Source organism: Centroberyx gerrardi, chromosome 8, assembly GCF_048128805.1.
Source record: "Centroberyx gerrardi isolate f3 chromosome 8, fCenGer3.hap1.cur.20231027, whole genome shotgun sequence".
Taxonomy (NCBI): domain Eukaryota; kingdom Metazoa; phylum Chordata; class Actinopteri; order Beryciformes; family Berycidae; genus Centroberyx; species Centroberyx gerrardi.
The window spans coordinates 21,466,786-21,478,908 of NC_136004.1; the positions used below are offsets into that span (position 1 = coordinate 21,466,786).

The 12,123-nt window shown below is 41.5% G+C and overlaps 1 protein-coding gene across 1 annotated transcript in view; it reads right to left on the bottom strand.

Moving 5' to 3' along the window:
- The window catches only part of ipo11 (importin 11), a 156,830-nt gene that overhangs the window by 72,869 nt on the left and 71,838 nt on the right, over positions 1–12,123 (bottom strand). The window contains exon 21 of the mRNA XM_071894791.2: positions 9,457–9,533. Within this exon, the coding sequence (XP_071750892.1) occupies positions 9,457–9,533 (77 nt within the window). The remainder of the gene's footprint in view (positions 1–9,456; positions 9,534–12,123) is intronic.

A 12,123-nucleotide genomic window follows, 5' to 3' on the forward strand; every position in this document is an offset into this window, starting at 1 on the left:
GAGCACGGACATGTCCACAGCAGCCGGGGGGGACTTGTCTCTAGGTCCCCACAGGCCCAGAAAGACTGAACAGAAATGGTGCAAGCATGGAAGGGTAATGCTCAAGGCTGGACTAAGAGCCACTCCTATAGGAAGCTATAGGAGCCCGTTTTGAAAGAGACTTGGAATGAGCAGACCTTGAGCAAAACCTCACACCAGCAGAGATAGATGCTGTTGGAAGAAGTGGATTTGTCTATGAATGTTCTAAATGCGTATGAGAGAAGGTTATCTAACATATGTTGATATTCACAATGTTAGGTGGAAATTATACAATTGTCAAAAGCCACTGACCAAGACTAGTTTGAATGTCATGTTGCTATGCCAGCAACTGTACGTGGAGATGAGAAATCAGGGATCTGCCTCACTCGATTGTTGCCAAGAGGGTGATTTCAGAAACTAAGAAATGCTAATTAGGAGTTATGTTGAAGATAAACGAAACTAAACACTTCAATATTTTCACTTTTTTTTTTCTGTACCAATGATACTGCAGGTGGGCCAAGAATCTTTGCAGAGATAGATGATTGAAATTCAAATGAAACTTGAGTTAAAGCAGGGCTACTGATATTGAGTTTGGAAAGGACAGGATATAACCGAAGAAGAAGATCAAAGAGTCAGGTACAGGTAGCGTTCTTACACATTTTCGAGTTTACAATGACATACTTTTTTGAAAAACTTGTCTTTGTTTGCAGATTTGCAGATTCATGGCTTATTCTTTTACATCTCTGACTTTTACATCTCTGACTATTGGTTAACAATATTATAATATTATATACACAGAAGTAATATTATATACACAGAAGTCGCTTAGCCCTCACGGAGTGAGGGCTAAGCGATTCACAGTGTTCGTTTCCAGTTGTGAATTTCTAGACATTTTCCAAACTTTCTCAGGATGGGCTATATTTTTCAGTATTTTTCTGTTACTTCACTTTCCCCGCAGGGAAACTGTCTTTCTGCTTGTACCCTTAGGGAGGTCAGAGCGCGGGGTCAGCCACAGAACAGCAGCCTGGGTGGGGATTCAGTGTCTTGTTAAAGGACATTTCCAAAGGTCAAATGCTTGCCACCACAGGAAATTGAGCCTGGGTCCTCTGGATGAAGGGCAGCCTCGCTACTCAATATGCCAGCTGGCCTGCTTTAAAAACATGTAATTGTAAAAAAATAATGATGCTCACTGCTGCAGGAATCAAACACAATTGATCGCAATGCATACATAAAAAGACAGAGCTGGGCACATGGCTCCACAGAAGATTAAACGGTACAATTTCCATAATTCTTACTTCTATTAAGATTACTCGCTTCCTGGCAGTGCCATGTAAAAAAAACATAGAGTGCATGTTAGAGTGAGGCAGTTATTCTGCATATCGGGCACAGGGCTCTTGTCTCAAATGCTGTAAAATGTAATTGCATATTCAGAGTAACTGCTGGACAGGGAATCAGGTTTAACAAGGAAGCATATGGCCCTCAGTCCACAGGGGAAACTTGCAATTCAGATATTGAGCGATTTATCTAAAAGGATCACCAGCGACTTATTGTTGTGTGCAGAATAGCCCCTCATGTTTCACTCCACATGCAAACATTGATTTTGTGTGCACACACAAGGACAGAGTGGCCTAAAAGGTAGTGACAGCTTCTCTGAGGTTATTATAGAAATTCCCAGAATACTAAGAGGACAGGACATGGAGTATAGATTGAGTCAAGAAATCAAGTGTTTACTAAGCCTCACATTCCAGCTACCAAGCATTAGAAATCTAGCTTTTGATCTTTCTCAGTTGCATCTCAACAGAGTGTTCATTAAGCAGGCCAATAGGGTTTGGTTACTGGCTGTTAATGAAGTGGAGAATATTGAAGTATACTGAGCAATACTGAGGCTTTGGACAAGAGAAACAATTTCAAAAGTCATCTAAAACAGTGCTACAAAGTTACAACGAAATATGTGACTCTGATACTGCCTTCCCTTTCTTTACAATCTCTCAATCTGCTAGTTTCTTGATGTTTATGATGCTGCTACGCCTCCAGGAAGACAGTGTGAAGATAGGGAAACTTTGGTGTGAGTGCACATCATTCTCAGACCGGGGGCCTTTGGAAATTTCGCCACCCACATCTAAGAAGAACTCTCTTGGAGCAAAGCCATGAATAGTGAATGGATACTGGGCAAAGCCTACTAACGCTGGCTGCTTTAAACAGCAGCTTTATCACATCAACAAAATGACACTCATAATGAGACAATGAGTGTTGGCCTGCTGCTTCGCTGGCTGCCGCAGCTCCTTCTCTCTGTGATTACATACATAACCACTCAACCTTCCATCAGCAGGTTCATTTACACGTCCACTGCTTGCTTTAATTACAAATGCAAAAAAAGGATGTAAACGCATGCTTTCGACAGCTTTCCCACCTCTCTCCTTCCACCACCACTGTCATTGCTTGCCCTGTTGATAAGCTGCGCACATAGCAATATCCTCTGGGGGAGAGTTTTGTATGAATATCAATATGAGGGGAGGGAGAGAAAAAAAGCATTCATAGAAAGAGGGGAAAAAATGAATTCAATTCTGGTTCGGGGTTTGAGGTAGGTCAGGCAGCTCAGAGCACTGAGCCCTGGACTTGATAAGGCTTTCATCATCTCCCCGCTCACCACTGTGAATGAATCAGGGGCACCCCAAGTGTCCATGTATGAATACGAACAAGCTGACAAAATAACAGTGTACCTGGTTATTGGAAGTGAACTCACGAACTCACATTTCCATACAGCATCCCCAAACTTTCTCAGTGTGGCAATAATCTGACAGGGAAAAAGGGGGGTGGATTTAGTCTGAGGCAGTTCAACCTCTGAATATCTACTGTTGTTTTGTGGAACAACATAACAGCCTGGTGCTGGTCTTATCACTGTTCAAGAACCTCTGTCGGGCTCTATGTTCTGCCTGGTCTGTCCATACAAACACTTTGTTAATATCTATTCACAACCAGCTGCACAATTTAAATATAGTAAAATGAAGTGTAACACTAAGACAAATCTCAGTGTGTTGAATCAATCATTCTACAATCAAATTGAATTGTAAGGCCCCTGCTGATTCCCACCAATTCAAGTCAGATTTTTCCCCAAATAGAGTTTGAAATGGAATAGGCTGCCCTGCAAAATAAAAGTTGTGAATGTAATCAAAATTTCTCTCTCTCTCTCTCTCTCTCTCTCTCTCTCTCTCTCTCTCTCTCTCTCTCTCTCTCTCTCTCTCTCTCTCTCTCTCTCTCTCTCTCTCTCTCTCTCTCTCTCTCTCTCTCTCTCTCTCTCTCTCTCTCTCTCTCTCTCTCTCTCAAAATAAATCATTTGTTATAATGTATTTGATCAAATGCTCACAAAAACAGCTGCAAAAGCATTGATAAAGCTTTACTCCATACATCCTTTACTGCCCAGGGCATATGCTACACAGTCCGCTTGGGTTATCAGCATGAATGTGAAAATGAGCCCACATCTGACTGTGATAACTGCTTCTGAAGAGCCTCTAATGGTTGTTGGGGACACTGCTAGGATTTTAGTCATCTCCCAACCCAGTTTTTGCTCTACAGTACGTGATTGGGTTGACAATGTTTGCTAAGTGGGGAAATTTAACAGACAGATAACAAAAAAAGTGATGCCAACATCTCAACTGTTAGGCTGAAAGAACAGACTGTGTTTGCTTTGAGCATTCAAGCCAGCAAGCTACATAAGAGTTGAGCTGAGCAGGGTTGTTGTTGGGATTTCACAGTCAGCAATCAAATGCCAAGACAAATATTCACAGTATTAGATTTAGGCTAATTGTGCATTAGATTGTGGAAGAAAACACTGAACTCTAAAAAAAAATTATACATTAAATATAATAATAATAATAATAATAAATTAAATAAAAATAAAATAATAAAGAAAAAATAATGAAAAATCTGACGACGCTGAAAAAAGTGATTGTAAAGTTAAGTTTAAGGATTTTCGAATTTTCTAAAACAAGTTAAGAAAACTTTCAGTCAGCATGGCAACCTCTGAAGAGAAGCTGAGACCATGTGTTGTGGCAATTACAGTCATTTCAGAGACAGCTCATGGTGCCTTGCTACACAGCTACCTTGTTAAAGCTAAACCCCTTGAAGACTGAATCAAGAAGGTTTCCTTAAGGCCAACTTTCTTAGCAGTGCAGAAGTAGCCCTGCAGCTCTACAGAGAAAGCTTACTTTGCCGGGTATTACTGTACAGAAACGACCCCCTGCAAAAACATGAAAAACAACATGGCCAAAAGGAGCCTCAGCTAGCGAGATGAGTAGCTGACTCCCTGTGGTGCTACACTGAATACGTCTTTGAAAAGTCATGGATGAGTAATCATGTCTTGAGAGACGAGAAAAGCATGGCTCAGCATGGGATTCGATGAAGTGGCAAAAATCTGGTTTATAGGGAGACCCCCATGTACCAGGACGACAGCAATGATGAGAAAGCAGAAAACTCAACAACCTACCCAGTAAAAAGTCTCAAACACCTCACTTTAGTTGATGCAATAGCAGCTCTTTGCAATTGATTGTGGGGGCAAAAAAATCTCAAGAGGTTTACACAACACTACAAAGCCAAAAAAAAATAATGAGCATGGATCCTTGTAGTATCAAAGTTGAAAAATTCAGCATGCTGGGGCTGCATGAGATGGCTGCATAGAGAGTGATGTACAATGAATGGGCTACAGATACCACAATCTCTGAGATTACGCTTTGCTATCCAAATATCTGGGGTCCTTTCTCCTTTCCATCCCTGGCTACAATATGTACAATGGCTAGCAATTGTGATGAAAATACTTCAAAACAAAGACCTTTTCTCTAGTTGATAAGCCTGCAAGAAACAGGTTGTCTTCTGACTTGGATGCTTGGATTGATCCTTGGAGTACGTTGGTTGGGCAGGTAGCTGTGAGACTACATTCTTAGTAATGTGTGAGTGAATCTCTCACAGGGCTGCCAGAGGCAGGAGATGAGGTGGAAAGCTCTCACAAATATCATTGATCTCTGAGAGGGTGTTCTGTCATGTCTCTGGCTACACCAGTAATTGCTAATTGATGAGAAGCTCTTGCTCTGCCCGATTCACTTCCGCTGTTACCTTAGAGTAGCAAACAAACTGCTAGTACATGATACAACTGGAATTTCCTCTGGATCTTACTTGAGCTTCTGAAACCTTTAATGTGAAATGTGGTGGGAAATGTAAAATACAAATCTAGTTGGTTTCTAGTTGATTTCTAGTTGATTTTATGAACTTTCACCAACCCCCAGTTCTGGCTAAACACATGAACACATGAATGGCACTTTAGCTGTATCACATGTTCACACTGATCGGTGTAGCACCAAAGAGGAGACACTACTGTACACACCTCGCCATCATCACTAGTCAGAGCATCACACGGAGCTGAAACGTGCCCTAGTTCAGAGTGTGGGGCAGTAATACAGAGCGTAGCGGCAATCTAACAACTTAGCCAAGGCAAGGCTCTGACATTCTAATTAGAGAATTTGCTGCTCCAGTTTAGCAGTGATGGAGCAGGGCTCTTTATCAGGCAGGCCAGGCCACACACCTGGCAGACAGCAACACCATACCCAGCCAGGCTCTCTCTCAACGGCCCACATCCCTTCACTGCCCTCCAAAGACTAAATACAAAATGTTGGATTGGAAAATGTTGCTCTACTCGTTTTCATGTTCACAGTAAACAATGAGAGGGGCGAATGCTTTGACACTGTGTGTTAATTTGTTCTGACCAGTGACCATACGTCTCAAGTTATCGTCTTGCATGAAAACGGCTTTGAATTTCCCCCAGAGGACATGTATGGAAAGTCGTAATTACATTCAATGCAATTCATGTACTGGCGTTATATGACATAAGTATATTGCAAGAAAATCAAAAACACGTTACGTTACTGGTGTTGCATTGAAAAAATGATGCGAGAGAGAGAGAGAGAGAGAGAAAGAGAGAGAGATATATACGGGGTTATAAAACAACAGTGTTTAGTGCTAATATGCTGACAGAAAACATGAGCACTGTCTCTTAGGAAAAAGATTAATTTGTTCCCGTTACTGCCACTACAGTACAGCAGTACAGCAGACATTTAAAAAACACAATAAAAATCTTCTATTAATTCACATGTTTATGCAAACAGAGCCTATTAACAACTCAAAAAGCTGCCCACTTATCCCAAGTGTATGTGCTGCACTGGCATATAATAAAAGATGGTGGCCTATCTGAAGTTGTGAAATTTGTTTAAGCAATATTACACGAGAGGGTGTTCTTTACTGCAATTACTGCCACCAGAGCGAAATGCCATTGAGTGGTGGAAAAGAAGGACGTTGAAAAAGAGGAATGAAAAGCAAGAACAAGTGAAAGATGAAAGCATGATACCACACTCACTGGCAGGGTTTCTTTGGAGATCAGAACAAGAACAAGAACAAGAACAAGGGCTTGGGCTTGGGCTCATTAAGTCCACTCATTACTGGGGTGTCATTATAGAAGTGATGGCACAAATGTGGAGATCAGAGGCGCGTTGCAGTGGGCAACAGGGAAAGAGGAGGTAAGGACTCAATGATTTCTGTTAGTCAAGTCGTTAAAGGTGTCTGACCTACGAAGGAGACTTAAGAGACAATAATGAGCTTAAAGTCTGCATGAAATGAGCTCCAATTACTTTTACTTCCTGGAAAACAGAGTATCTTTAATGGTGACTCTCATGGTGGACTAGCAGGGGTACATATACATTTCTAACCAATAAAACCATCAGATTTTTTAACAATCTCACCCCTCTGCACCCCTCCCATCAAATAAAATTGCCTTTCTCTCCCTGACTCATATTCCATTGATTTAGACCTTTTGAATGATCCCTCACTGCATTATGTCCTGCCCCAAAATCCTGTTTCAACAGAAAATGCATCAAATCAAGGAAGTAAAGATGCATTTCATGGGAATATTACAGTAGGTGAACATGATCTAGGAGCAGCAACAGAGCATGCAAGAGAAGATGTTGGAACTGCTTGAATGGACCTCACATTTTTCTCGCAAATGTATGATATTTATTTGACTACAGCACAGAGCGTGGGGTAAAAAAAAAACACCTCCACAATGCATTTCCATTTACCATTGGGTATTTTTACTTTAATGTAATGCTGTTAGCTTGCACCTGGAAAGGTGTGAAAGCACGTTCCTTTTCTTTGCTTCAATAGGCATGTCCAAGACTTCACAATACAGCACTCATCTCCAGAGAACCAAATATTGAAAAAGGATTGAAATGTGACAGGTTTCCAAAGTAAACAGAGGAAATGATAATAATAGTAAACAAAAAGGGGTTACTCTAGGCTATAATGAGCCTATATCCATGATGTTATGTAGACCAAAATGGAGAGAGACACAACAGGATAACTTCTATATTGGCAGACCGGTATCCGTGCTTGTTGCCAGGTTTGACAAGAGAGAGCAGTTGCTTTTACAGACTGACGGTCATAAAAGACTGAGAGGAAAGATGGCTTCCGAGTTCCCACATCTTCAAACACATTACACACACTCCATATCTGAGCCCATATCAGTTGGTCTGTACAGCAGAGGTTTGTCAGATATACAGTGAAGACAAATGAGTTTGTTTTATCTGTAGGTGATGCCATTGAGCTGATACAAACATCAAGCATCCACCCCATCTTCACTTCTTTTCTATACATCCTTCCATCCATGACTCCCTCAAGTCCTCCTCCATCTGTCTATCCCTCCCCCTACCTTTATTATCTTTCTCTCTTAGGGTCACCCATCCATCCATCCATTTATCTCTATCTCCCTCATTTCATCCTCCACCTAACTTTCCCTTATTTCTTCCCAGTTATTTCTTACAGGCGCCAACAAGACTGCAGGGTTCCATGATTTTTCCTTGACTGATTATGGCAAGCATGTCCATGACCTAAGGATTTAGATCATTTTTGTTGTCATGTTTGAAGTGTTTTGTAGCTCATAAAACATCCAAAGGGACAGTATGGTGTCCACTATAGGGTCATATGGTGCTAGCCATTACTTATTCTAGGGACGTGCACAAGTCTATTTTCTCATGGTCAGCTACTCAGTGCATGGTTTAAACGAATGTTCGAATATTCAGTGTGTGCTGAAAATTATTCCAGCAAGCAAATATAAGAACATTTTGCTTCTTTTATTACCCATCCGTAATGCATTCTTCAATTTCATGTGATTTTCTTTTACATCTTGCTATAGAGATGCCCTATATGGACAAAACAATATTAGCCTATCCTATGCACTAAATCAAATTGAAGACACCTTTCTATCAATCAATCGCAACCCTCTCCTCTCTTTCCATACATCCACTACTCAAGCTCCTAACTTACTCATCCATCTATTTATCCCTTCCTTTTCTCTTATGTTCTCTTATGTTCTCTCTTATGTCTTTTCCATTCTCCATCCATCCACCCTGCCAGCACTCCTTAACTCATTAATTTCCATCCAGACATCCAACCACCACTCCATTTCGTCTTTCACAATATCTACATTTTCTTGATCCCCTAAATTCCTCCCTACTCCATTCCGTTCACCCATGACTCTCTATCAGAGTCCCTGGCTCTGCTCTGTCCCTTAGATTCCCCATCCAGACTGGATGTGTGATGAACTGCTCCAGTAAGCCACTCAGGCTACACCACTGTCCACGTTGGTCTGACTCCCTCACTGTGTACAGGAGCACCAAATCAATACACAAAAGGCCACGCACGCACGCACAGATACACACATGCACAGCTGCACACACACACCTTTATACACTACAGCGAGGGCAGTGTCCCATTGTTCCAGGCCTGTGATAAATCACCCAGCCAGTTGCATTCAATCAGCCACCAATGGGTACTGCCTACAAACCCGGGCTGTAGCTCTGCAGCCTTGAGGCTATTGCAAAACCACAACTGTGACCTATACAGGCTACTGTAGCCTGAAGTAAAACAAATCTCTGTTGCTCTATGATTTATAAGTATTTGATCATATAACACACATGGTAGGTTGGGTTGTCTGTTGTGTGCAGCCTAGTTGCATCTCTCAATTTGGTTTTGATGTGAAATATTTTGCCATCATGTGTTTTTTCTGCTGTTCACGCTTCTATGTTTGCCTCTTTTCTATACCCATCAGGTCACACTCACTGCCAATCAATCAGAATGTTGCCCCAAGCTAATTAAGCCCACTGCCTTAGGTACATCAAGAGTGATGCTACTGTGACACCCTCCTTAGGTTACCCCTCATTCAGTGTATACGTTAGTGTCCAAAGGCCGTGGAGTTCCTTGGGAGGGCAAAAAAAGAAAAACCAAAAAAGCCAAATTCATTTGCACATACATGTCATACACATGTATACAAGAACACATGTACAACCGCATGTGCACACACACACATCCACAAGCAAACAGAGAAATCTCCTGTGAGCTCACCCAGCAAAGCTGACATGTTCTGGAAAATTCTGAGCAGCTCGGGGGTGATGGCTGGGCTGTTCTCCAATGTCACCAACCTGAATGAAAAGAGGGAGGGAAGGAGGAGAGCAGACAGAGATGAAAGGAGAGAGGAGGGCCAAGAGAGAGAAAGAGCAAAGGACAGAAGAAAAGCAAAAATGGGGGAGGATGTGAGGAAGGAGTGTGTATAAGTAATAGATGAGACGTGGCAAATAGGAAAAACAGGAGATATAGAGGGAGAAGAAGAGATAGGGAGAAGAAAACAAAGGCAGAAAAGTGAAAAAAAGATGCAAGGAGATGTGGGAATGAAAGAAAAGAGGGAATGGAGGTAAAGATAGAGACAATGTCAGTGGTTTGCTCAGTGTCAAGATGAATCTGTGATACAAAGAAGCATGCTACAGTACAATCAAACTCCAAGTCACACTGTCATTGCGCTTTTACCCACGGTCTCTCAGAAACCATTTACAGTCTATTGCAAAACTGCACATCTACATGACACTATGGTAACGAAATGACTCTTCACAAGAGCTCTCTTAGATGTCACATCCTTATCTCTACCCAGCATATGGAAGTGGACTGTCAAAGTATTTATTCAATAAGACATGGAATAAAATGAATTCGACTACTAAGTACGTCTCTGCAAACTGGGTAAAACTTTTTTTTTTTTAGATGTTACATTTAACGCACATAAGAAACATTTCAGCAGAAGTCAAAAAATACCAGATGACAGCTGGTGGATTTTGCCTCTGCAGATATTGCCTCTCACATGAATGAGACATGAATGATTGATTTTATGTTGCACAAACTCAGGGAGAAAGAGCAAGAGAGAGAGAGATGTGAGAGGGAGTCAGAGAGGGAAAAACCAAATGACAAAGGAGCAAAGCAAGGCAAAATGACACAAATTACTCTGTAAACAAGGCAAACAAGTACTTAGGTCAAAACTGTTTATCAGAGAGGATAGAAGACAGGGCAGAGACATAAGTCAGCGTGGCTAAGTCAGCACGCTGAGCAATATAGCTCACCACAGGGAGGGACAGACAAGGAAAGAGAGATGAAAGAGAGAGATGAGAGAGCAAAGAGATGGCAGCAGAAGAACAAAAGGTTACCTTGGTTTACCTCAGCAGATTAACTTCTACTGTGGCCGACTCTTTGCGTGTGCATGCACAAATATGAGCGCACATACAGTATATTTGTGTTTATGTGTGTGACAGCATGTGCTAGTGCAACAGATGGTGGGTGACTGTAAGAATTTAGTTTGATGAATTCCTTATCTCCTGTAGAATATAAGGTTATACATCTTATAGAAAAAAAGCTATGGGATCACAGTCATGCACTATGAAGTGTGTGTGGTTTTGTGTCTATATGTTTATGTGTCCAACTTTTTCTGCAACATAAAATCCCATGTGATTGACCAGCTTGTGTATTAGTATATATAATTTGTGTTCTTGGAATATTATGTAAAAGTGTAGTGTTGCCTATGGCTTCCTATTTAGATCCCTCCTCACGGTGGACATCCTGGTGTTTTTGATCTACCAGTTGATCACAGCGTGCCTGTCAGTGAATGGAATGATCATAAAACAAGCACAGATCCTGTACATGATCAATTCAATTCTATGCACTGAAGCACTGCGACACAGTTATCGGTTAAATTACCTAATTTCACTAACGTTACTTAAATACCAAAAGGTAATAATGTTACCTACTGTTAAAGTTTGTAGAGCAGCAGAAGATGTGTTATCAAGTTACTATTTACAAATACTGTTACTAGCACAAACGAGTTTGGAGCAAATTGTGTAATATTAAGTTTCACTTTCGTTTTCACAGCGGGAGACTGTTGGATTGAGTATAATGCTGCTGATCTGCTGTGCATCTCCAAATGACAAACATGACGTGATGCGCACAACAGGTCTATTATGGATCGATTTAGATGAATTTCTATACATTGACCAACTTTTGATTTTCCCACGTATAAGAAACATTGCATCTCATAGTCAAAGACGCCCTCTAGAGGCGATATCACGAAGCGACAGATGACTGACTGACTGACTGACTGACTGACACTTGAATTTGCGTTGTGATGCCCTCGGCTGCGCCGTGGGAAAAAGAAGAATGTGGATAGCCGTATGTTATTTACAGTATTCCCATGATGTCACCTGCATCTCCTACCAATATGGTGCTTTACCATATACACAGCTCATTGGCTGTGGCTGTCATTTTATTATAATCACCTGTTAATTTATTACAATCACCTGTTATGTTCCTACCAAGATGGCCATGTGGTCATGTAACATGTAGTGTTATGCAGTGGATCTCAATCCTGGCCCTCGAGTACCACAGCCCTGCTGGTTTTGTATTTTACCTGTTAGTTGATTACATTCAGCTGGTGTCCCAGGTCTCATCCAGCCCCTGATTACACCAGGTGAATGTAATTAACTAGCTGGTGTCCCAGGTCTCATCCAGCCCCTGATTACACCAAGTGAATGTAATTAACTAGCTGGTAGGATAGAAAATGAGCAGGGCTGTGGTATTCGGGGACCAGGATTGAGAACCACTGTTAACCTAAGGTAGCGGGCCACATAACAAATTACCTACGGCTCCATTAAACCGGAGACCTTGCCTGTAAAAATGGGAAGGCAAAGACGGGGACAT